This window comes from Anoplopoma fimbria, chromosome 17 (genome assembly GCF_027596085.1).
Source record: "Anoplopoma fimbria isolate UVic2021 breed Golden Eagle Sablefish chromosome 17, Afim_UVic_2022, whole genome shotgun sequence".
Taxonomy (NCBI): Eukaryota; Metazoa; Chordata; class Actinopteri; order Perciformes; family Anoplopomatidae; genus Anoplopoma; species Anoplopoma fimbria.
This window is the reverse complement of record NC_072465.1, coordinates 16659371-16687213: the sequence shown is the minus strand read 5'-3', so window position 1 is coordinate 16687213 and position 27843 is coordinate 16659371. Positions and strand designations below refer to the sequence as shown.

The following is a 27843-nucleotide window of genomic DNA, read 5'->3' as shown; positions in this document are numbered from 1 at the left end:
ATCCACTTTGAATGAAAGCGTCCACCAGATCCAATATCCAATGTCTTCATCGTGCCAATATATTTTATTTGACAGTCACTGTTTCTCAGTCCAGAACACTCGGTTTGCCCTCTTACTTAAAAACGTTACATGAATTTATATGTAAATGTAGGTCTATCTAGTTCTCATCTAGAATGAGATGAGATTTTAACGTTCAAAATAATAAATATTAATTTATAGCTTATCAAAAATAAACTGCTGCATTTATAAATATTTAAATAGCCGTGCAAGTATTTTCACGCTTCAAAATTATTGTAAAAAAGGACTATTACAACAATCTATTTATATTATCATACTAATGATTGTTATTCACAGGGATCAAAATGCTTTAGGGATGTGATAAAGCTGATTCCAACTATATTCTTGAAAGATTTCCTAGTTTGTTACTGAAGGATTTCTGGCAGCTGCTGCAGCCAACCACTTTAAAGCAAATACAGACTTCTACCAAAGCACTATGGAATTACCACCTTACACAAATAGCAAATTGCCACAAATTATTCCAGCATTCAAATTCCATAAAGGTTGTGCCCACTGCTGTGTGAAGGAACAAGGCAGTGCCACAGTTTTTGCACATTATGTACTTCCTGATTCTGAAATAGCACAGCATCATAAGGAATGAGGTGTGATTGCGCGCTGCTTTGTGGTGATAGCTCATCTCAGACAAGCTGATAACAAGATGAGTCACATTCCCTATTAAGGAGCAGGTAAAGAGGTTTTTTTTGTGTGCGTTTGTCAGTCTGTTCTTCACATAGCGTCTGTTCAACCCCCTGAACAGGTCTGCGGTCTGTTTCTATACTTAGTCTCAAGCAGACAAGTAGTCTCAAACGACAGCTCAGATTTATGAGATGTGGTTCAGGCACAGGCAGCTGTAGGTTTTCATTGAGTTTATATATACTAATGAAATAATGTTTGCTCCATCTGGCTATAGTTAGGATTCCAGAGATGTGAAAGTGATCAAAACTGCGTGAGTTGTCAAATACATTTGATTATACCTTCATATCTAGCCTCATTCCTAATGCACCGTACCTCCAAAGTGAAGGAGAGAACCACGTCAGACTTGGACAGCGTGTTCTCATCCTCCTGACCCATGTCGATGATGGAGGTATTGTGTCCCCGTTTGAGCTTCTGGAGTTTGAACTCCCCTCCCTTGGACACAGGCATGCTCTCCAGATTGGCCATCAGCTGATTCACTGAGGACTTGAGCTCCTCGATGAACATGGCCTCCATCTCTTTAGACACAAATTTGGGGAACTTGCCACCCTGGTGAAAACAGAGAAGGCTCAGCAAACAATCACAGTTTTGATGGCAATTAGCAATGAGGTAATACATTTAAGAAGTTTCCACAAAGGCTGAAAATATAAAAGCAAGATAAGCATAGCTGTCTCTTTTCAGTTGATGGATATCTAATTAAGTATAAATGACACATAGTAAAATTTGTAAACTCTTTGAAATTGTACAATCGTTTACCTGTGGGTTGAAGCTCCAACTGTGATGTTACACCATACTAATGACATATTAACTATATAACAAAGCATATTAAAGAGTCCCCCGCAGACTCTGACTCACCCTGGCAATCTGGTCTGCCATCTGAAGACGGCCATCCAGCTCTCTTCTGATCTGTGCAGCCTGCTCATCCAGGTTGTCCAACTATTGATTAAAAACAGAGGAGCAGATCAATGAGGTCACATTTAGAGCCCAGCAATACTTAATACAGCCAGGAGTCAGTGTCAAAGGTCACCTACAACACCTACAACGCGAAACATAGTTATCATCTATATATATATCATTAACGTGAGCTGATACATTTTAATGTTTGTTATGCTGTATTTTCAGTATTGCAATTTACATAGGTAATAAATACATTTCCTAACCATAAAGAGCTCCTGAAAACTCACTAATTTCTAACTCTACACCTCTAGGTTCTTTTTTTTGTAGTCTTCAGCCCTAACTTATCACATTTTGTGCAGCTCACTCTGGAGCCACAAAAGGCTAAAAACGTTTTCCACATTTGCAGTAGAATAACCCAAGACCTCTAAACACACCTTGATATGTACACTTGATGGAGTACCCTTTTAAGATCAATTTTGAGGTATAGTAGAATTTAAATGACAGATATATAAGCTAAAGCAACTGAAAAAGCCCGTTGAAGCAAACTTGACAAGCCATATACCCAAAGGTGCTAATTCACAGTGGTAATGATGACGAATGGTATACAGCAGGACATAAAAAGGATAATTAGAGCTCCAGTTTGTCCTAACGGGCTGCAATCATAGCAGCATGGTGTGGAAGCACACATGAATAGAAAATCACACATGAAAATCAAAAGGGAATTCATCAATCGCTCATAGGAACCATGCTGCCGTCACCATAGAGACCGTGAGTGGACCCCAGTTTGTGAAGAGGTCTTTCAGGTCTTTAACTGAAAGTTAAGAGCGTTTGGAATTTTTCCTTTTCTTTTTTATTCAGTTAGAAGAATGAAAATCCAACACTCTGAAATGGTAGCACTGAGAGAGGGGCAGTAAAAAGTAAAGACAATGAAATACCCTCACAGTGATAAAAAAGCTTTGGCTTGATTGAGTCATTCCAAATTATTTCGGCACATTGAGACAAAACCAGTGGTAATGGGTTTTTGAAAAATATATTTTGAAACTGCCTGCATTGACGATATCATCTCTAGGGAAAGCAGTCGGTTATTCTAGTTTTTGCCCTGGAGTAAAGAAAAGACATTCATGGCTCCCTCACATCAATAATGAATGAGAGTTTTATATTAGCTGACACAAGGAAATAGAAGATAGGGCTGATGTCTCTTTCTTGCTTTCTGCTTCAGTGTGCTTCACATATTCTACAGATATTCTCTCAGCCAAAACGTCTCATTCTTGTCAAATGTGATGTTGTGACTCACTCGTCACCATTTCCTCTATGAGGTCGGGAGCCTAATTGAGACACACAGTATCTGAAACACAGTTGTACCTGGGGAGTCACAAACCTTTCCACACAGCGGTGTTCGGCAGGTTTTTCAGTGAACAATAAAAGTCACCTTGTCTCACTGGGGTTTGTTATATTGCAAAATCCTTGAGTTTTACACACAGGTGTCTTAACACTGGGGGGAAACAGATGATAGTTTTCATGGAGGGCATATTTCAGTTTTGCCTTTTTATAGCGGGTGCATAACAAATTGAATGTTTGGAATAAAATTGTGTCAGCTGGTCAAAGGAGCCTATTTGAACTGAAACTTGCAATTTGTGAGCAACAAGACAGGCTGTAAAAAACATGTACTTATTTGACAATTTCATATCTGAAAGCCTCCCACTGTATAATTTAAGTTTTTTGGGGGGTTTGGACTTCATCACTTTGAGAATACACACACAACGAGATGCAGACCAGTGTGAGTTTCAATGCAAACAAAATACAAGTTTGACTAATCAGTGCAATTAGAAAAAATGTTGAATCTTCAATTTTCAACACAAAGAAGTAGCAAAAGGTGGACTGGTATAAAAAAAATATATATATATATATTTCATGAGGAGTAAACATTGTATTTCAGCAAAAACATTGATAAAATCTTAAAACTATTTAAACTGTACATTTAATAGCAATGGTGATCTGTAAGTAAAACAACCTATATATCATCCTAATGAAGGCAATCTAGCCACAAATGTTTGGTAAATAAAGCATAATGGGAGAGGATCATCTCCACACAGCTGCGTGGTGTCTCCAACTGAGCACCTGATCTATCTTTGATACAGCGGCCTAAACTCCTCTGGCCTCCTGCTGTTGGGACGTGTGCCAAAGCTGAGCTCTCTGTGTATTATGGTATTTCACCCGCTCTTATAACATTAACAGGCCTCTTCTTTCAGGCTTTACTATATTGATTCCCTGCCCCTTCCAGCAATCCTTTCAGAGAGAGAATGAGCTGAATTCACAGCGCAGCCGTTAACTGGGAGGAGAGAGAGAGAGAGAGGAGGGGGTCACACGGATAGAGTGCTAAAAACACAATGAAAAACAGTAGTCTTATAGTCATTATGGTCATCATGATCCCAAGCAGTAGAAAATCATTTTCACTGAAATCTTTGCTTTCTTAAATCTAGATATTTTGCTGATATGTTTTTTTTTCCTGCGTTACTTTCTTTCTGTAATTGATTCTGTTCGCTGATGTGCACATTATGAAATTATGTCAGCCAGATGGCATCTTAAATGGAGGACAGTCAGTGTGAACCATCAAGTCTAGTGTGTTACCAGTGCTGGCCACTAAACAGCCACCCTGCTACATAACCCAGAGTTCCTGTTTAGTAGAGCACATAATCAGACATTGCCACCAGCTGCAGCAGAATGTCTGCACTTGCAGCACAGTAGTACTCAGTACTGTTCTGCCATACAGTGACACTTAAACAGTGGTGGGCATCCTGTGGTAGGAAGTCTCACACGCATGAGTTTTTTTCTTTTTTCTTTTCAATGTCATGTCCAATAGCCAAAAACCAGTTTCCCCCACAACCAGAACTGTGACTGATACTGATTGCATTCCTGCCTGAGCTGTGTTACCCCTGCTGCTGGCGATCTGTGCTGCCTGTCAAAACACTCAAGCTCTGGGCACTATTGGACTGCGGTGCCAACGACGTCTGACTTGTGCAATCCCAAAAGAACTGTCACTGCCATGCCTGGAAATCCAGCAGCTTGGCTAGTCGGTGTCTGACGCTGCATTTTTACAGTCTCATCTGTGGGCCTCCCCCTCCCGAAAAAAAACCCCACAAGAGACCCAAATTCTCAAGACTGCAATACCTCAGCAAAACTGAAAACTGCAGCAGCAGATAGTCCTGGTCATTGTGACTATGTGCAGATTGCAGCTCGTCTGCAAAATGGCTAACATGAGAGGAGTGACTCTGAAGCATGTAATGTGAAGGGGGATGGGGTTGAGCTTCTTCTATTACTCCCTTCTCTCTCTCTGGACAGCAGTGGAAAGCAAAGGCAGTCATAGCTGTGGGAGGAAGTAGAGCTGGAGGTCAGTGTCTGTGTGGACTACTGTAATAGCCACCCCATACTGAGCCCCACAGCATCCCAATCTTATCAAGCCTACAACTACTGAAAGGTCACTGTTGTCAATGGCCCACAGGCATGATATAGGTGAACAGGCCATCTCATATAAAATAAGACTGGAAGTTTCGCTCTGCGTTACTGAAGCTGACAGCAACACTGCAGCTAAATAAAGGTGACACTCCCTCAGTGGTAGCCAAGCTGACAGCAGGTTAAAGGTGACGGAGCACAAGCAGGCTGGTAGTTAACAGCACAGCTGAAGACAGATACCCAGGTGGATGCTGGGACATTAGCAGCAGATAACACAGCCGGCCAGAGGCGGTTTCTTGTAGAGAACAAAGGGAGGACGGGGCTAGAACGGAGATGGATGGGACCTGGAGGAATTGAAGCAGCTGGTATATATTCAGATTGTGTCTCTCTGTATGTGTATGTGTATGTGTATATGTGTGCACTGTGAAAAAAAGCTTCTCTTGTGCGGCTGTAGGGACATGCTAATTAGTAAATGTATTAATGAGTGGACGCTGTGAATAATTCTCCATCTCAACCTCTAACATCTTAATCAACCAAGAGAAATATATTCAGTCTAGAGCAGAGAGTTGGTTTATTTTGTCTTTTGATCTTGTTGAAAGCTAACCTCATCAGTTATTTTATATTAGATTGCTATGTGAAATGTGAAGGGGGTCGCTCATATGGGGAAATTATATCAGCAGACTCTGCAGTTCCCTCCAGCGTTACATGACATTGTTTTGGTTTTACAGCCCACAACTTTAATGTTTTTATTCTCCCTCACCAGCTAAATTTCCAGATGATACGTCAAAAAAGTATCATCTGGAAATGATGGGGGGTGCCGGGACAGGACAAACTTTTTAATTTTTGTTCCCTTGTAACAACTAATAAACATTGTCCAGATTCCAAACCAAGTGTGTGCAGTCAAGCTTCACCCTGCGTTTAAGCACCACTGCTTTTCCTGCTTAGAGGTGGATGGGCAGGCATCGCAAATGCTTTCATCCTCGCCCAATCCTGTGTGCAGTGAAGAGGCTCCATTACGCAATTATATCAGCTACAGGCTAAACCAGGAAGAGCTCAGGCCTCATTTCCCAACTAACAGTTGCTGACAAGACAAATTAAAGAGAGGGAGGGGTCTCCATCAAAGCCTGTATGAGGGAAAGCAGATGATAGTGGCACAAGATATGATTTATAGCGCAGTATGTGGTGGTGGGGGCGGGGGTCTCATTCTGATGTGCATGAGCCCGCCTAACTTTCACTCCTAGGCTTCAGGAATTGAATCAGCCATTTGAGATTAGGGAATCATTTTAGTCCAGTGGTGTGAATAAATGTGTATGATTTAAATATTGATCAGCCAGGAACCTTTGATTTATTAATTTAAATAATTGTTAAGATTGTTTCTAAAAATGTTCAAGCAAAAATGCCAAGCATTCACTGGTGTTGAGGATTTGCTAATTTTCTCCATCATATAATGAATTGAGTTTAATTAGGTATTGAACACCTACATTAAATGTCATCTTGGGAAGTGGAAAATTATGACACAGGCACATCATCTATTTTTGAACATTAAAATAAAATTAATTATTTATTTATATCAATCGAGGATAGCATTGTAAAATATTTTTTATGAAAATAATTTAATGCAGCCCTAAACATTGCTGGTATAACAATTTCATACCACAGGAAACACAGATTCAGTTTTAGTCAGGTAAATGTTTTTAAACCCTGCATTAATTAATTTATATGTTTAATGCAAATGACAGTGTGAAGTGAAGGGCTAGCTCTAAAATGAAAGAAATCACAGATAAACGGCCCACATATCCAGTTCTTTTAAATTTCGTTTAAACAACAGCAGGTAGAAACTAGCTGACTGGTGATCAATCCGGAACCCCAGACACTCCTGACGTTACGTTATTTGGATCCAACATTTCCAGCGAAGAAGACAAGTGCGAGACGCGCACCTTGTGGACATGTTGGATTTAAACGTTGGTTTCGCCACCGGGCAAACATTTTATAATTCTGGTCAAATGGTAATAATCTAACAGAACATTGAAATACAATCTAAGAGTAAAATAGCATTTTTATTTTCTCCAAAGGGTTACTGGAGAACGCTGTCAACAGTATGCATGTAGAGTTAAAACGGGAGGCGCATCATATCATTAGGGTACAACACATGCGCAGTAAGATATGATTTGCACTAACGCACTTACCGAAACTTACATGCAGAGTGTCAAAAATACCAGGATGTCCTACTGCATGCAGATACATTTTGCAGTATGCAAGCCAGTGTGCTTCTTCTCTGGCTAATATGACCCACGATCCTCTGCGTGGTTAATATATCAGCAAGAGGGTCAAAGTGCAAGGAGCAACTAGTGTGTCCAAATTGAATGCATACTGAATTCAACATTACCTTGTAAGGGCAGTTGAAGTATGTACTAAAAGCAAGCGTCAAGGAGGAAGCTAATTTTACGTGGCAACGGTTGAATTACAATTTCTGGGTCCATCGACGTAATGCCAGGCTCATAAAGACTTTGTCCTATAGACTTACATTTGGAAAGAGACGTATGTTACTCAGCGGATACGTTTTATTTAGGTAAATGTACCTCCCAGTACGAACACATGAATAGGCTTTATCGTTAGGCCCCAAAATTTGTAAAATAAAGTAATAGCTGTTTTTCAGTCCTCCATCCATGTGAATGAGCCAAAGAATAGAGCTAGACCACGAGCTAGGATACAGGGTTTAAGAAACATTAGTACGCTCGCTCTATGGTCCCCATAAGCTGGAAGATGTCACAAATGAGGCTTATGTCATCATAGACCCGGGCTGTTTGTTGGTAGCTTTGTAGCTTCCAGCTTGTTTTGGCGTTATTATGGCAAACAGTGAATAATGCAGCATTGCAGGTTAAGTGCACTAGAAGATGTCAGTAACCAAACCTGTTTTGTTAAGCAAATTGTACATAACATTCAAATTATATCAAAGTAAAAATAGTTAATGCTGAAGAAATGAAGGCTTATTAAATGTCTCCTTACTTTACTGTCAAATAAACAAAAAAATATCAAAAGCACCCACTGAATCAAACAAAATAAAACATATAAAAAGGTTTCCCTGTAAAGCACCAACATGATATTTTTAGAAAATTGAATAATTGGAGTTCCTGTTTGAGATTCTTCAATTTGTCTTTTATTACTTACCCAGCACACTAGAGCTTAGAAACTATTGTCAAATCCTTTAACAGAGCTTAATAAGAACCTGTTTAAATGTCATGCAGTGTCGGATATACACTGATCAGAGTGTGCTGTTCTTTCATCAAAATGTGTGTACAGCAAAGTCATTTTAGTTAAATTATATGTGCTAGTTGATTGTCTTTATTCTCCAGACAGTCTGCAGTTGCAGCTGTTTTTCTTAAACTAAAAATAAAATTTACCACAGCCAGGTTCAAAAACACAAAGATTTTTTGAATCTTAGTATATGGCAAAATTAAAAGCGGACAGTGGACACAAAGTTCTATTAATATAGTTTACTAATTATGGTTTGGTAAAAACTGCTCAGCAACGTAGACACCCAACACATGTTCTTACATTTTGGTCATGCCTGGTGTCACCACAGCTAAATAACCGCAGCCATCAGGGAGTCGAGCATGCTCAGAGTCTGCCTGGTTCAGCCGTCGGCCGTACCAGTCTAATCAGTCTGTTAGTGATTTCCAGGGGCTGCTCTTGCTTCAGCATGAGCCAGAAATAGACCAGTGCCTCCTTTCTACTATTTGGATGTAACCGCAAAAAAATGCAAATCCCCAGCGATAACAGTTAAAAAGTGATGGCCTCTGAGTCCCAGCCAATCTACAAAAACCTCTCATCAGATCCCAGCAGCCCTGAGCCCATGCTGGCTGGATTGCTGCATCTCCTTTTTTGAGAGGACTTTATCATTTAGTGTAGGGCAATATATGGCTGCTTCTTGCTTACTGATGAGATGTTTCAGTCTACATCAGTACAGTCTGATATATTCATTATAACAGCAAACGAGAAAAGAGAGAGACAGAGAAAGGACTCCAAGAACAGCAGGAAGAGGAGCTGAAGTAAAAATAGAAATGTGTGTTCTCTTATGCAAATTATATAATATATCTTTTCACATTATTTGAAGGTATTTGAAGGATCAATATAAAACAAATACGTCCCATTTCCACAACGATGACATAAATCCATGCCCCATTCTAACCTACGTATTTGTCACGAATCTGCAAACGCAACAGTATGAAGCTGTACACACGCCGTTCTGCAGCATATGTGCCTTTATGTTGCTGTGTTGTTGAATGTTCTTTATTAGCTCTGTATTGTTCAGAGTGGGATCTGTTCAGTGTTACTGTATTATGTTCCGCATTCAGATGTCTGACCGGATACTAACAACTCTGCTGCCAGCACATTAAGAAAAACTAGGTTAAGCATCTTCAAAGGCTTGTGAAGAAAAATTCACAGTGGATTTGGAGGCTATGGCGATGTATTAAATCTCAGCATTAGAAGCATCTAACGAATGAACACTCTGCAGATCAGTGCGCTTATTGATCTTTGCCAACAGAGACGTTTGAGGAATACTGAACAATCTAATTTGTTTAACAGCACCTCATGCCATCTGCGCAGATTTATACAGTGCATTAGCAACTGTTGGAAGAAGGATGACACCTGGTCCAAAGAAATTCAGCATTTTAGAACCCACTGGCTTCCAAGAGGAGGGTCCATTAGATCTTAATGAAATGAAGAGGTAGGTTTCCTTATGCATTAAATGATGAGCAGATGTAAATGTGTCGAGCCCTCCACCAAATCCTGGCGTGGTGAGACTTTTAATCAACCTCCTGAAGAAAGAATACATTTGTGCGGCTTTCAGCATTCCCATAGAGAGCAGTAAAGCAGTAAAGACAGCGAGGGAGGGAGAGTTATGTCTGACAGGAGCCCCCTGTGTCCATTATTATCCACCTGCAATCTCTACATATCTCTCCTACAATGAAGTACTGCTGACCTGCTATCAGGAGATATATCTTGAGGAGACATATTTGATTTTAAAATATATCCTTCAAAACTACAACAATGACAATTTGTATATGCCAAATACTAATAAATAAACATCCACCTACAGTCATTAAATGGTCAATATAAGCGTTAATCTAGTCATCAAACCAAATCATATGATAAAAGGGTGATTATTGTTGAGCATTTGTCTCATTAATTCTTTTTCTGGGGTTAACTTTAGCCACATGAAAATATAAAGAGATTCAAAGTACAATGGTCTATAAAAACAAAAGCAGCAAATGCTCACTTTAAAGAAGCTGGAGCCAGTAAATAATTATTTTTGCCACATTAAACAACATGAATGACTAATTCACTGTCAAAACTGTTGAAGATGAATTATCTGTTGAACAATTAAGTCATTAAACGACTAATTGTTTAGGCTCTTAACCCATCCACTTCAGTTCAATTAGATCATTACTGTCACCATTGTAGCCAGGAAGAGGATGCTGTGGTCTAGTTTAGAGTGAAAAGTAATCAATGTAACTATATTCAGATAACAATGGGAAAGCATTTAATATTCAAAACATTTAAAACATTAGACATCCTTGGTGTTTACTGTAACTGATCGACAGTTCAGAATAATCTTATGTGTGAAAATAAAAATTATAACGGTGCCTCCACTAACCCACACATTTGATAAACTGATACAGTTCTGTGACAGCACTCAAATATTTGGGCCAAATGTTAAAAACCTCCTGGGACGTATCAGATGGGCTTGAGATCTTACCTGACAGGCTTGATAAAGCAGCTGGTGCTCAAACTTTTTTATGCCGAGTATATTCTGGAACATCTCGTACAGCTGGTCCTTGCTGAGGATCAGCTCAGAGGCCGCACTGGCGGTCATGCGTTGCTGTGCCTTGCGTGGATCCTCGTCGCCGCGGTAGATGGTGTCAAACTTGGCCATCCAGGAGCTGAGCACTGTCTCCTTGCTCAGACCGTCGATCTCTGGAAGGCTGCGAACGCGCTTCTCGATGTGCCTCTTGAACACTTCCCTGAAATCATTGGCCGAGAAACCGCCACTCTGGACCATCTTAGCCACACGGTCACTCTTCAGGAACACCTACATTGTGAGAGTACAATGTCACTTATCGCAGTTATGTAAGAGATAGAGTGATCCCTCAAAATCCATTTTCAAATGGCTCCTAACGATCTTCTAGACTTCTAAACAGAATCGTATTTATGGTACAGTATTGCTTAGGAGTTATTCTGCTATTCTGTCACGTTCTGTCTCAAACACTAAATGTCTGTCTTCGTCAGCGAAGGAAACTGTTCTTGTTAATTTTGATTTGAAAAATCAGTGGCGTGTATGTAAAGCTGTGACTCAACAAAGCTACATTCTGTCTCCTGCTAATGACAGCCTAACAGGGACAGAGACAGGCGAGGCTATATTGTCACAGCATCAAGCGGAGTAACCATCAGAGCTGACTGCTTTGTCACTCTGACAGTCACATTTTGTTCTTAGCATCCATTATGGCTAAAAAGCAGCGACTACAGTACTGAAACATTTCAGTACAGTGGTACATTACCCTTGTCATTTGGTGAATGTCTCAGTGGATAACAAAGGTTTGTAGGCTGAAATTAATAAGATGTTGATTTCCCATGCACACCACAACATTTAGAAACATTTTTGCCAAAGACAGTACATAAAGCAACCTGTGATCGTGCATAATTTAACCAATAATAGTGGCCTCCACTGTTTCAATAAAGATGGCAAGAACATTTTCCATTTAATTGGAAAAAAATGTTGGGGAGTAAAAAGTTTGATGCCCTACTTACACAATATGTATCTATGTACCTACTATTACCAAAGTCTAGTAAACATACTACATTGATTTTAAGGGTTTCCAATTAGGTTATAACTCACAACATTTCCCAGGTTGTTGTAAAGATTAACAAGCACAATAATAAATATCATTACAGCAATATATAATTTTTTTGACAGCCACAATCACAAGTTGAAAAATATGACTGAATGCATTCCAGAGAAACATATAGACTCATTGTCAGTAGTAGGTATTACGTTTTAAATTATAGCATATTTAACAGTAACATTAAATACATCACGGAATAAATTAAATCCATGGTAGCTGTCACATACAGGTCATCCTTTAATTAACTTCCATGGACTTCATAATTCAGATTTCCATAATGGCTATACTTGTTTTTCCATCATGGATTTGGCCTTTAACATATCCTACCATCTGCAATGCCTTTTGTAGTGTATGCATGGTAATAATTACTTTTTCATCTGCAGATTGAATAGTGAGGTTGGGAAAGATGGCTGTGTCAGCCACATGCTCTGACTCATAATCTGTGCAGTGAAAAGCCTCAGCCACCATTTTACCACTCAGGCGTCTGAATGGAAGCATTTTGACTTGAAATAGCAGGAGGACTGTCTAGTGCTTTTTGAATTTTTAAACTGAAAGCTGGTCATTTCTGGTTTTAAATCTGCTGCAAAAGCAATCGAGAGTATATGGTGCACTAACAATAAAAAATACTGTACATCACATATGTAAAAAAATATTAATAGATAGGTAATATTTAATTACATTTTTTATGAAATCTCCAAAAATGCACACACATATGAAAGATACGTTTCACATTTAGTGGTTCATTTGAGAGCATCAAGTCCCTGTGCTTGGATAACAAAATGTTTCTGACTGTGATAGTGCTGCTATGGTTATGGTGTGTTGGTACCTCATTGTAGCTCTGCACAGCATTGATGAATGCCTCATCAGCCACAATCTGTGTGTCTCCATTCAGGAAGGCCTGGAAACGATCCTTGGTCTGTTGAAGCTGCTGCTTTGTAATCTGTGGAAGCAAGGGCAAACAGAGGTCACCTTAGCATTAAAGCCAGGATAGAAAAATATGTCAAAACAAGCAGACATTAGCTTAAATAACAATAATATCAACCCATTTCTAATAACTTATTCTGGGTGAGCAGAGAAGCTCAAACATAATTTTTCCCAAGAAGCATCCTCAAGCTCCTGCTTGGGGAAATACCGAGCTCTCCTAGGCTAACTGTGACGCATTATCCCTGTAGTGTTTCCTAAATCTCCTTTAACATCCCTTTTTAGTCGTCCTCTAAAGGTAGGTGACAAGTAGGCATTCCTAATAAGTTCCTAATCAACTGGCTTTTAATGCGAAGGAGCAGCAGCTCAATGACAATGTCCTCCCAATTCTCTGAGCTCCTCAGGATAATCACATGGAGTGAATCCAGGAACCTCATCTCACCTTATTGTATCCACAGTGTCATATTTTCAATCATGTCCCAGCTATTGTGACTCCAGGTGAGAGTTGGAACTAAAATTGACTGTTAAATTGAGAGCTTTGCTTTAAAGCCCAGCTCTGTCTTTACTACTCACAGCCTGATACACAGCCTGCATTACTGCAGCCAGCGCCCCTAAACGGCAGTCAAACTTTCAATCCTTTTTACCATCGCTCATGAATTTAAAAAAAAGATACCTGAATTCCTCCAGTTGGATACTCTCTCTCTGATCTGAACTGAGAAAAATAGAAGAGGCAGCACCCTAATATCACCAACCAGGCAAAATCCAGGCCTCAGATGTCTTTGATATCCTGTCTATGAATATCACAAACATGAGAGGTGACTATTCTGTCACATTCTAATCAAAAAATGAATGTCCCAAACGCAACGCTTTATGTGTTCAGGGAAAAAAATATTTATAGCAGTCATCATCATCATAACATCACACTCTTAGCCTTGCTAGCCGCATGGCTCCAGGGATGGCAATGTTTGTCCACAACTTCCATCCAGATTGAAATATCTCAACAACTATTTTATGGTTTTAAATTTAAACATTTTATAAAGATCAGCTTGACGTTTGTACTTATCTATGGAAATATCGCAACATCTAATAAATGGTTTGGCACAGCTGGTAACATGTGTGTATGCGTGTTTTCAGCTGATCATTGCAAGCGACAGACTTTGGTGTAGGAGTGAGATGGAAAAGTACCACTAACATGTGCGTTAGAGGCAATCTCAACACCATCTGTGCATCCATCGTACTACTCAAACTCTCCCCTTCAGTAATCAGAAAATCAGGATTCATGTAACATGAGATTTCTCTATCAGAGCCAAAGTCAAAGTGCCTGAGTTTGGTCTAACAATAAAGATTTACAAAGGTTCATATAAATATAAACACATAAAACTAGACAAACACACCTTTGACAATGAGGACCTCTCTCTATCTGTCACTGACAATAAAAATAATGCAAAAACTCACAAATCATTTCACCAAAAAGGCCACTCCTACTTCATCTGACTCACGATAGTTGCGGATGAATGACTCTCAGGATGATATACCACTTAATGTCTAAACATAAAAGATGCACTTAACAACACATCAACAAAATCAGAGATCAATACGTGTGCTTCTGCTCCAAGGTCTCAGGTTTATTCGTATTTGCAATAGCTACTGTAGATGTGAGATAGAGAGAATGTGTGTACCATCGCTGCCTTTTTTTAATAGACCAGAGTGTTCAAGGAATATCCTGAGGCAAGAAATGTTAATATTAACACCAGTATGCAAATCAGTCCGGTCTATGGAGACCCTCAGAGGCTGATGTCGATATACTTGTCCTTGGCTTCTTGTCCATTTCTGACAGTGAGGGGGTCAGGATAAATACAGCACACAGTTTTCACTTTCTATTTCCTTTTCTCATAATGTACAATGGGTAGTATATAAACAGCACAGAGTAACATTAATTTATGGGACTTTCATTCCTTTTCTGATGAGAATGTGTTTCCTATTAAATTCTGCAGTAGTCAAGGCAGGTCAGTTTTATTTCTGAAGGGTTTGGAAGTAGGCATGCTGAGTGATGAGCTACAATGAATTAACCAGCAGGGAGAGAAAACTGTAAAAAGTAAACTGAGGTATAGGCTGAGAAGATTTTTGTTGAAGGGCTGCTGGGCTTTTGAAAAAAGGCACCAAAGCAGGCTTGAACCAAGCTGATTGAAATATTTTACGGCAAAGCTAGCACTTCCTCCACTAGACCTGAGGTCACTGTAGCTTTCTTGAATACAAACTCTGGTACATAGCAACAGCATTTCAGTTTACAGCATACAAAAGTGAATAGACTATGCTGTGACGACTAAATAGATCACTGATCAGTTGTATTGTATTTTGTTGGGGAGCATTGGGAAATTAAAGAATAATTCATAATAAATATTGATCATTGATCAATCGTTTGAGTAATTTTTTAAACATAATCTTCTAGCATCTCAAATATTTAGATTTGATAGATTAAACTAAATAAAAATAAATATCTTTGAGGTTCAGAGAATTAAACAAGGATTTTGAGAAATTGCTATGATACCTGCAAAATATGGTAAAATGATTCACTGGTTTCTGACATGTATAGATTAACAATTAATCAAGAAAGTAACTGGCAGAATATTTAACAATGCAAAAAATCAAAAAGATATTATAATTACAAAAACATTATAATAAAGTCAAGGAAACAGGGTATTTGCAGTCGTCCACAAGCTGGCAGAACACATTTGTGTTTTCCCTGAACATTTTACCATGAAAGGTCAAAGCTAATAATAATTTTGCTGCTGCTGACAGTTTCTCTCAGCCAATTCGCCTTTATGGGACAACACAGCAGGCTTCTAACTCTGTATGTGTGTGTGTGGTGTGTTTTACTTGTCCTGTGGGGACATAAATCTGATAACTTTGTCACGCTATGGAGCCTTTATTTTGGGACAAAACGGGAACAATTGCATGTCTGCATAAAGTAAATCATTACATTTTAGGGTGAAGACTTGGTTTAAGGTTAGGGTAAGGTTAGGGTTAGGATTAGGATGGTAGCATAAGGTTAGGTTAGGGTTAGTCTCCAAAGAAATGGATGTAAGTCATTGTAATGTTTCCAAAAGTCATGAAAAAGCAACTGTGTATGCGTGTGTGTGTGTGTGTGTGTGTGTGTGTGTGTGTGTGTGTGTGTGTGTGTGTGTGCGCGTGTGTGTGTGTGTGAGAGAGAGAGCTGACACTGAAGTACACAGCAGAGTCGAAATGCCACCAAAGTAAAGCTCAGCTGCATAAAGTATTTATGACTTTCACTTCTGCATGCTCTGTATTTCACTGCTGATTGGAGAACTGTGTTGATTAGTAACCAAGTTGATGGATGAGAGAAAATGCTTCCATTTTCATCAGTATTGCCAGACTCCCAATACATACTTTCCTGATTTGCTCTTATTGATTTTCTCTCTGGCTCTTATCAGGATTGCAGTGTTACATTGTGATTCATTGGTTTGCAATGAAGTGGGCAGTGACATTAATCACCCTTCACATATCAATAGGGTTGATATGCACATTGCATTGGCTTGATGTACAGTAATTTTATTACAGTTCAGAATGACTCTGGATTTATTGAAATATGGTATAGTGGTGGCTGATTCTGTATTTGAGTCATTGTCAAACAATTAACAACCTAGGAATTTTAAATTAAAACTAGTTTTATGCCCATTTATATATTATTTGTAGTTTAGGGTCCCTTAAATATAACAACCTAAAGTGGTAATTTTCCACGTATCACTATTTAATAGACAGTGAGGTGTAAACAGATGGTATAAAATGAAAGAGAAGCTTCAACTAAGTATATTTCTTTAAACAAATACTGTATGTTTTAGCATCTTAACATTCATTTGACAATATATTGTAATGAACTTTTATAATGTTTTTGGTATTACAGTTTATCTGTCATATACAAGCTGACTGAAGATACCGGGTAGCTTTTAATAGACAAAGGAAACAATGAACTGCGTAAAAAATAACTAAATTATGGCAGCAAAAAATGTGAAAAAATACTTATTTTAAATAATATTCGAATGTTCTCACCTGTTATAATATACATTATTATTGTTATTATTATTATTATTATGATTATTATTATTATTTGTATTGTGGTTCGGTTCATAGTTATTATACTATCTCTATGTAAATGCTCTATACAGCATACCCCCTGTCCTTGCTGAGATGAGTGGTGTTATTAGCTAATTGAATGCAGTATATACTGTATACTGTACCTCGTGCAGTTCAGAGCATTAAAGCTGACTCACATTTTAACCTCTTCTAGAAGTTGCATAATGTTAAATTACCACAGCAGATGTGCAGTTTTCGATTGTGGGTTGTTCTAGTAATTGATTCCTTAAAAAATAAACAACATTTATACAAGTTTAATTCATAAAAAATGTATCAACATTATGCGTGTTAGTGTAAGAACTAGGGCAACAACTTAATCTAAAATGTAAAAATTAGGCTAAAACATGCAATTTTATATACAATGAAGAGACCAAACAACTGTGTTGTTATGATGTATTGTGAAGATATATGTCCTAAAAAGGAGGGTTCATTCTACTTTCATGAGATCAAATGAGCAAAGTGATGACCTAAGGATATGCAAACTAAATGTTCTTATTGAGTATAAATCTGTTTGCTCAGAGCAGGCTGCCTACTAATGCTGCTGTTGGTTTTCAGCAAACATGGTATCGTTGAAACCTTTCGCCAGACAAAGCATATTTCAGTCATGTTGCAGATGACACCACCGGCCCACATCTGAGTAAACAGCAAACAGGAGTACGGGAGCAAGTGCTGCATGACAGCTGCACAAAATCTACCAGCAACAGGCCTCATCAAACACAGAACACAGCATTGTGTACTGACTGTGGTCAAAAAACTACAATTATACAAAGACAGACGCACAAACTATTATCTCCAACCAGACACGCTCACGTAGATTTGTTCTGAAGACACACACACACACACAGCGTTGGGTGAGTAAATACCACTCCGCTGGGTTAGTAAACAGCCAGGTGTATACTCTGCAGACAGAGCCTGACACACGGCAAAGAGGGATAAAACAGGGAGCTCTGGCTCTGTATATCCAGTCTTCACACTGTTGTCGTATTCAGGAGCTGTGGCACTGCTGATATATACAGCAGAACACCATGTTCACAACCAGCTATAAGCCCCTTCATGTAACAGTCATCCAGTATCACACCACCAACTCACTGGCAGCAGTCGCGAAGCTCAGCTGGTTCATCATTATGCTCATTCAGTTACGGAGGACAAAATAAGCCCTTAACCTAATATAAGCTAAATGGTATGGACATGTGAACTTCCATATAGAGAGGATAAGATCAATGGGACAATTTGCATTAATTTAGTAAAAACAATCAAAGCAATGCTGTCTATTTCATTGCATTGCAGGTATAATATACAGTATATATACATACATATACACTTAATGAAATACTGAAGTTGGAGTTATTTGTTCTGCCCGATTTTGATGTCATTCGTTTGATGGCTTATAAATACATGCAAATTAATTTGCGACATTTAGTTGAATAGCGGCTTTGCTGTGTTATATATCATTTTAAATTAAATTTCTTTGGATTGTGGACTGTTGGTCAGACACAACTTCACCTTTGGCTCTTAGAAATTTTGGTGTGCATTTTCAATACTTCTTGAATTTAATTAGAAAATGATCAATGGATTAATCAATATTGACAGCAAGTGTTAGTTGCAGTTTCAGGCAGCAGTAAAATACGCAATCTTGGATTTTTCTATCAAAGAATCAATTGGAAATATCTATTTCTTCTACTTTCTTACGGTCGGGTGCAGAAATATTAGCAGAGTTTGATATGCAAGTCCAACCAATGATCGAGTGACCTTGTACGGTCAAAGCTGCACTCCAACATTTAAAAAGTTAAATCGGCTAAAATGGCCAAGCTCCTTAATTTATAAAGAAATAAAATCTGAAAAAAAAGTGTGTTGTATAATAAGAGGAATTTGAATATTTTTTATTTATTTATTTTGCATTCATCTCCTGTGTCCTTGTGTGATAGTGTTTCTCAGTCATGGTTCAAAATACTGCAGTGCCGCACAAGAGCAGAGTACACAAGGCGGCTGTGGGTTGGTATCTGGTGCATTACTCTCATCAGATATAAATCCTTTCCTTCCACCCTCCCATCACAAATCACTTACTGTCTTTTCCCTCTTTCCTCCGTCTTGTAAATCTTTCTCACTCACTCCGCTTTTAAAAGTGATTATCTCAGATATCTATTTCTTTGTGCCCTCTCTTGTTCTTGTCAGATGCTCAGTGAGGATTGCATTGTGAGTTTTTTTCAACAGCAAACAGTTCAAGATGTAGTCGAAATAGATCACACAGATTACATTAATTAGACTTTTCAAACATGGTCTGCACTTGAGAGTTCAGTAACTCTTGTCAAGATTGCAGACAGAAAGGCAAGGAACATGTGTTTTCAAAATATTTCAGCATTCTACAATGCAACTTGAGAGTTGAATGTTGGAATTGGATATTTGGGTGTGTTATGCTAGCAGCAGCTATGTAGCCCTACAAGCCTCAAGCGGGGATGAGGAGCAGCCTACAGAGGTCTGGTAAGCTTTCTAACTCCACACCAACAGTTTTATTTCATTCACAAACTTATATTCTTAAGACTCAACCAATGCTAAAGTGTAATTAGTGTAATAAGTGTAATTTTATCAGATTGCTCCTTCTGGAACGACAAAGGCTTTATACAACTTTTTCATACAAGCAATAAAACTCCTCTTAAAATTGGAGAGTTAAGGTATTCCTATTTAATCTGAAGGCTGAACAGGGAAACATATGAATGAAAGATTATTTGTTTGTTTCTTGAAGTTGTTTTTTTAATTATTTCTCTACGTTCTCTCCACATTGAGCTATTATTACTGTCTTCCGGCATTTATGTATGGATGATAATGCTTCTGCTGTCATTTTTAATGAGAAAATGACAGAAAGCCTCTGAAACAGATTGAGGTGTTGATTATGTTTTAAAAAGGTGGCACAGGAACATGTGACACCCATGATAACACAGCAAAGAAACTTTGATTGAATGTCAACGTGACATACTGCGTCATGGCTGCTCCAGGCTGCTGTTTGTGTTCTTTATGCCTCAGTGGGAGTCGTGAGACAAAGAGGGAAAGAACGGTTCAACAGAGAACTGCAGTAATGATCCAGCTATAGCTCTTACCTCTGTCTTCTTTCTTTAATGTGGAAACTCAACACTACTAACCTCTCTATCTCTCCCCTCTTTGTCTTATTCGAGTCATAGCCTGCTAATTTTGCCTTCAAGAAATGTTTCATGGTTGAACACAACCATACACATTAGCACAAAGACATTGGACCAATAGCTGCCTGCCTTGATTTCACTTTGAAGACACGAAATATTGAAATATTTCTAAAAGTGTGATTATGTTCATCCGTGCATTGTGTTCATCAAAGAAAGTTCACCAAAGTTTTAATGTACAGTGATTATAACTCCCATACGTCATAATTATAATCATTATAATACGAGAAAACTATCTCATAATTATGAGAGTAAAAAATGTCCAAATTACAGTGTACAAAAAAATCTATGTGATTATAACAGTTTCAGACAACAGGACCATGATGACACTAGCTGATTAATGATGATCTGCTTTGGTTTAACTGCTTGGTCTGACGCATGTAGAGGTACTGATGTGACTGAATAAAGTAATTGGTATTATGATTATCATGTAAAGACTGCACAGACATATTTAGTTGCTGGGATTGTTCAAGCACAAACACACAAAGCACACACTGATCAACTTGAGGTTGCTCTAGCGGTCCACCGATCCTAGCAACTACTGACTTTTCAAACCCAAATATTCAAATTGCTGTTGTAGTGCTATGTTAATGTAAACATCTGGCGGGAAGTAAACCCAGCTGATTTATTCCAACACAATTCTGATGAAAATGTCTGTAATTACCAGCATCATGTTGACGAGAGTTTGAACCATTAGTTGATTCCTCAATTAGTCGATTGAAAGAACATTTCTGGCAACTATTTGAAAATCAATTGATAGTTTTAAAGCTGTTTTCATTAAAACAAAATACAAAATAAATCTGCTTACTAAAATGTGAATGGTAGTTGGTTTTCTTAAAGCTTTATATGAAAGTAAATTAAATATTTATGGATTTTGACTGTCAGCCCGACAAAACAATTTAAAGACATCACCTTGGACTCCTTGTGATAGCGATGTTTCATCTTTTATTTTTTACATTTTATTGACCCGAAAATAATCAGCAGATTCATTGTAAATGGAAATAATGCAGCCCAAATTTTTTATTTGTTGAGGTTAGTCAGAATCTTATTTTAACCACAATAAAGGTGAACATATTTGTGATGTAAAGCCTGTTAAAGAAATGTATATTTTCAACACATTTTTCAAGTCCATGAGCAGCGCCAACCAGCACTACTAATGTCCATTTTTAATGTACTGGCTTTCGTTTTTCACTTTTTTCTGAGTATGACTGATGTACAGTATTTGGAGCATGCAGGGATTATAACCCAACAATGCAAAAAGGATGACAGGAGCCCTGCAGATTAATCTTTGTCAACCCATGCACACAGCATTAGGACATATTAACAGTCCACAACCAGACAATTCTGCCGCATGTGTAGAGACTGTGTCCTCCAGAAAACATGGGGCTTTTTGTATTGTACCACCAGGATTAAGGTTGAGCAAATGATAACTTTAGATGGTTAACATTTGCCTACCCAAATTATGATTGGCCTTGGACAGCAGATAAGATTAAATAGACTCTGTAATGAGAAAAAGGTTGTACTATATTTAACAAGTAAATACTGGATTCAGAGAGAGGACAGTTAGAGGATAGAAACACCACTAAGTGAGATGTGCTTTCAAGCCAGAACACAGATATATCTTTGCCTCCTATGAGAAACATTCCCTTACATAATGTCACCTTGAAACATACAATATTGTACATTCATGTGCAAGCATTCTGCAGTGTAAGATTTGTATTTCTGCAGCTATTTTTGTTAGTACATGATAGCCCTGTGTTCAAACATCAGGTCACATGACTTGATTATTCAAATGCACAAGGCAAATATCATTCAGTTTATTTTTTTGACTGTGCTTGCTGCCTTCAAAGTAGTCAAAACTTTGGGAAAAGATGTTAGTATTCCAACAGATAAGATCTTAGCCTTCCCTCTTGGTTGTATGCAGACAGCAGGGATGTTTAATTTGTGAAGCTATGATTTGTTACACAAGGCTGCACAGATTGTAGGTGAGGGGGTATTTCACCTGCTGCTTTTCAGCTGTCACCCTTGGAATCCACTTTCATATCCATACCATTGATGAACACCTTTATTCTTCAATAGTGTTGCTAGAACACACTCATGCAGCAGCTTCTTAATATTTGAGAATAACATTCTTCTGCAGCAGCAATCAACATGTTTTATGACGTTAACTCAAAGCATGCCTTTTTTTTTAGACAAAACACTATTAAAAGATGTTACATAATAATGCAAATTATTTCACTGTCATACATAAACTCCCCATTCTCTCTTTTTGTCCACATGAGTGTGTGTTTTATGAACATAATGAGCTAAAGCAGTTTCACCGTAATTACCTGTATATCTACATGTTTGTTGTTCACCTATAATCTTTTTAAAATGCCTTCTGATATTGTTCAAGCAAGACAGGAGATATAAGGAGCATTTACCTAAGAGATATAATATATAAACATTACGAGTTTTAAAACCATACAGTGCATGAACAGTTAGTGAAAATCCTTACTGCACATACACCAGTTATAAGGTATTCTTGTGAATTTTTTTTTAATGATACTAATTGTACTCATGCCTCTTCAAGTGATGTCAGTTTTTTTTGCCTCTCTCTTTCAGCTCCCTCTTCTAGTTTCCATCTCCTCATATCTTCATGCCATAAATTATATCACCATGTTCACACAATGAATAAATGTATAAAATAACTGTGTCCATGTATGACTTTTATGCCATGCTGTGATTGCCTTTGAAACATCTTTTATAGTTTATAGTTTATTATCTCTGGTGTCTAAATTGATGCACAATACACCTCCACAGCCTTAAGATAACTTCACCGATCACTATTATAGATATTTAAATTGATATTTATAATTCATATTTTCTATATTTTACTCTACCACCATTTGTCCTGGCAAGACAATGTTACTTGTTCTTGTCAGGTCAAGTCTTATAGGGTCAGTTCCAAATACAGTGAGTCGTCATTAAGCACAGTTTTTGCATTCGCATGGCAATTATTATGGTTTAGATTTAAGAACATGATAGGAATCCCAGTTCGGGTAAAACCATTTCACATTGGGACACCCAAAATCCCTGGCAAGGCTTAGCGATAAACACCAACGTTGCAAACTTCACCATGTCACTGTATCACAAGTATCACAAGTATCACAAGTTTCATTGATTTGTATTTCACTCTACTTCACATTCATAGCACAGAGCCTGCTGCACACAGCACCTCTCCCTCAGAATATCAACAGGCATACTGTATTGTATTAAAATGCTGAGCCAAGAGGTACTCTATTAAGGAGGCCTGCTGGCAGATGAGTTGATTGGGTCAGATTATCTTCGGGGCAACACACTTTCTAATTGAAAAAAATCCAGAACCACAGAGATTTTACAATTGAGAAATACAGAATGAATGTGATCTATAAAAGCATATGGGTTTGATATATCAGATTTATTTTTCAGCAGTTTGACTGCTAATGTTTGCTTCTGTTTGACAGCATGAGAGCTATCAATTATGATTCAAATCTGCATTACACAAGAATATCAGAGCTTTTTCTGTTTTTGAATAACATTTTGAGAGCACAGCCATGTACGTGACTCCATAAGGCTATGATTAGCCTCAGCAGTGCTTTAGCAAATGTTTACTTCAGCATGCTAAAATGCTCACAATGACAATGCTAATGTTGATGTTCAGCAGTTGTAATGTTCATCATCTTAGTTTAGCATGATAGCATGCTAACATTAGTAATTAGCAGGTTTTTGTCCATAAACCAAACTGCTTGACAAACTAAACCTTTGACTTGATGATGGCTAAGGATGAAAAGTTAGAGATCACAAAGTTATTATAGTCATCCTGAGGGGAACATGAATATCTGTACCAAATGTTCCTGCAACTGTTGCTCAGACATTTCACTCAAATCTATAAATGTTAACCTCATGGTGGCACTAAAGGAAAAGTCACAGGATACAGAGTCATTGGGATTCATCATCTGGAAACATGAACGTTTGTGCCGTCCATCTAATAGATGTTTGAGATATTTCAATAGATAAGAGGAAATGCGGAACTGCTGGTGGTGTCTGATGAAGTCAGTGGTTCACTAAAGTAAGTGGGCTTCATCCTTTGGGGACCATAAATGATAATTTCTCACAATTAATCAAACAGTTCTAGAGATATTTCATTTGCAACCAAAGTGATTGTCCGAACAAACAAAAGGCCGACATTGCCATCAATAGAAAAATGCCACAACACGTCTTTAGATTTAAAAATTCCAGGATACCCTCGCCTGTTACTGCCCTATTGTGTTACCCTTTCACAAGGTTATAGCAAAACATTTAAAGGAGCAGCAGTGGAGCTTGCATACTCTGCAGCCTGGCCTGTTTCTCTGTGATAGCCCATCACTGCTGTTTGTGTGCCAGAGCTTCTAATAACGGATTATTATGGAGCTGCTCCACATGTTTCGCTGAGGCCTTTAAGTCTTTTCATTACAGAAATTGCTTCATCATATTTATGTGACTAATATATAATAGCCAAAAAAACAGGCTACATACTGTATTCAATTGTGCAGGTAAAGGTGTGAGGAATTTCCTTAATACATTATTGTTTACAGACCTCTGATGAGCCTGCATTAAAGGGAGGTTTGTGGTGGAGGGGAATCTACAGTGAAAATATTTATCTTCAATAAAGTGTGTTTTGTTACAATTATTTTCTTTACAACCACACAAATAAAATTAAATGACAGTGAAATGATGACTACTGCACAATGTCATGACATTGTAAATGCACATAACTGTCAGAATGTGCTCTGTGTTGAAATGTTTGTGAAATTAATTCATTATCTTCTTTCGGTGTCATTCGAATCAAACCAATTAAATATGTCACCATAAGGGATATAGACTTGGTTTCATTTAATTCTGCACAAGGTGTATAGTTCCTCTGGAGGGATTGTTTTAAGCTAAAGCTAATTTGGATAAAATCAAAGTAAAAGGCAGACTGTTGGCAGACAGACACACTTTGATTTCCTAGTCCGACAGCAGGCAGTGGATTGTTTGTCCGCATATTTACATATTCAGGTTTGTGGCCGCCTTAGCTACCAGATATGAACGTGCATTACTAAGCATGCATTAGACTATCGGTAACCTACGCTGAGTGGGACTACAAACAAACAAATAGATGGAAACACTGTGGTTTATGCCTCCCACATGCACTTGTGCATGAGTCAGCAGGAAACAATTCCAACCATATGGCTTAAACTGTGTCCAAGAGCAGAGGAATTGTCTGCAGGTTAAACAAAAGCAACAGCCACAAGCATTATTTCCATAATACTATTTAGAGAGTTTCCTTGCAGGAGTGATACATGATCAATGATTTTAACTGAGCTGAATTCATCCTCTGCAGGTCCAAACTGAATGCAACTTCTGCCTTGTGAGGAGAGCTGCAATAAACTGCTACTACAGTCTCAATGAGCCATGTGTTGGTCAATGCTTTCATGATATAAAGGCGGCTCTACACACAAAACGTGTTGATCTGTTGCATCTGCAATGGCATTTGTGCCTTAATTAATGAAAATGCCATTACAGTCTTATAGTACAAACAGCAGATGGTCTCTTTTTGGTGTGACATAGAAGTGCACAAATAAAGGAAAATAAGCTGGGGCCATCGTCCATGATCTATTCAACCTTCATTTAGTACAGTAGCGCCTGTGCATGGTGACTTTGACAGTAAGGACATCATGACCCAAAATTGGCTTCACCGTCAATGGAGCCTCACAGCAGCATTGTGAAACCAGGATGTAGGCCTTGTCCCTTACAGTAACTTATATAGATCTTACAAGATGGACCTTCAGTAGAAAATAGTTTAAAAAATAAAATGAATGGACATTTATTTTTTTATGCATTCAATTAACTACCTGCCAAGAGGATCCAAGCTCATCTGAAGAGGAAAAGGGCTATTAAGCAACCCTCCTCAAGAGGTCTGTGCCTAAAAGTCACCTTGGGAGGCTAAATTGACGGGATAAGTGATGGCGCAAACGGTTGGAATTGGGTCTCCGCCAGGAAAGCAGGATATAGCCACATACAGCTACATATCTATAGGAAAGCATCCGGTGAGATGTAGGCCAACAAGGAAAATAATGTTTTTTTAAAAAAAAATAACCATCTACCATATACGCCCTTTCAATGAATGTGCTCTGAGATTGATCTCACTTATGAGCTTGTGTATGGAGTAACAGGGACTGCACTCATTCTGCAGCTCTGCAGTACGCTGCCATGTGTCCCTTCACCATCCGGAGTTCGGAGCGCTTTTATGTGTTGCTGTCATGCTCCGAGGATTTCAACATTTTGCGTCAAAAAACAAACAATGATTTCACTGGGACTGTGCTGGATCCGTGCGCTACCGGATAGGCCAAAAAAAAAAAAAAAAAAAAAAAAAAACTCTCTGTGCTCTACCGTATGTAGGTCATCAATGACAGCATCTGCGATATGAAAGCAGGCAGTTCGTCAGCATGTGGTTATTAATCATGCCTTTACACCGAGGACTCTTACCTTCTGCTGTCGCCTCGCCATATCGGTGGGCTGTTTTGCATTGAATGGGTAAGCGACGCACCGCATCACAAAAACATACAACTGCAGCTTCTTTTTACGGTCTTCTTCCTCCCTCTGCATCTTCTCCAGGTCCTCCTTCTCCTCGCTGGCGGCCGACGGGCTCGGGCTGGTCGGACGGGCACTGCTGCGGCTGCTGCTGGGAGCAAGTCCACCCGAGCTCTCGCTGGTCCTGCTCGGAGAGATGCGGGATCCGGCCTGGGGTGCCATCGCCTCTTTGCTTTCCTCCTCCACTATCCCATCAGATTCCTCCTCGCTGGACGACGGATCTAACATCTTGCTCTAGAGGTGATGCGTCCCTACAGATATCCTAACCTTCTAAATTAGTTTTTTTTTTGTTGTTTTTTTTTGTGTAAATGTATATCCCCCAGATGATGGCTGTGCCTCGTAGTCTTATCAGTGCTGAGATTTCATGAAGAATATGCCCAAAGTCAAGACAGGGATGGGCCCCGGTTGTAGACTATACTCGCTGGCTGGGGGGATGTCAGCAGTACGAGTGGAGCTGGAGGAGGTTGGTTCTGCTTCACACTGAGCTTTCTCCGCCTGCGCCGACCACTCGTCGATGCTTACGTATTTTCTGTATTTTATTGGCCAGTCACTGCTGCGGATGTGAGAGGGGGAGGTGAGAAGAGGGCGGAGGGGAGGGGCAGGGGGAGAGTAGTGTGGCCTACAGCTGAGGGGAAGGAGAGCGGCTTTTTTTTTTTTTTTTCTTCTTTTTTCTCTCTGTCTCTCTCTCTCTCTCTCTCTCTTGGCCTCTCCCTGCCCGTCAGGCTGGGGACGCTCTCCGTGGTCCTGAACGCAGAACAAGAACAGAGAGTGAAGGATGCGCGACACGTCCTTAATCTAACGCTCTGCAGTGGTACACCTAAGATGGCTGCCACTGGATTTCTCCTATATTGTCACTGAAATGGGTTCACATTATTCAGTTCGTGGGTAGTGCACGGGACTCAGATTAGCTGGGGTAAAATGTGGCTCTCGAGCCTCCCCCCCCATCC

At 38.9% G+C, this 27843-nt stretch overlaps 1 protein-coding gene across 12 annotated transcripts in view; it reads right to left on the bottom strand.

Annotated features, from left to right (window-relative positions):
* The window catches only part of cadpsb (Ca2+-dependent activator protein for secretion b), a 60028-nt gene extending 32904 nt beyond the window's left edge, over window positions 1-27124 (bottom strand). For all 12 annotated transcript variants that reach the window (XM_054616317.1, XM_054616319.1, XM_054616326.1 and 9 more), the window contains exons 1-5: window positions 26792-27124; window positions 12829-12942; window positions 10859-11191; window positions 1606-1686; window positions 1066-1299 (exon numbers count right to left, since the gene is read on the bottom strand). In XM_054616317.1, coding sequence (XP_054472292.1) covers window positions 1066-1299; window positions 1606-1686; window positions 10859-11191; window positions 12829-12942; window positions 26792-27124 — 1095 coding nt within the window. The remainder of the gene's footprint in view (window positions 1-1065; window positions 1300-1605; window positions 1687-10858; window positions 11192-12828; window positions 12943-26791) is intronic.
* Between the last annotated feature and the right edge of the window lie 719 nt (window positions 27125-27843).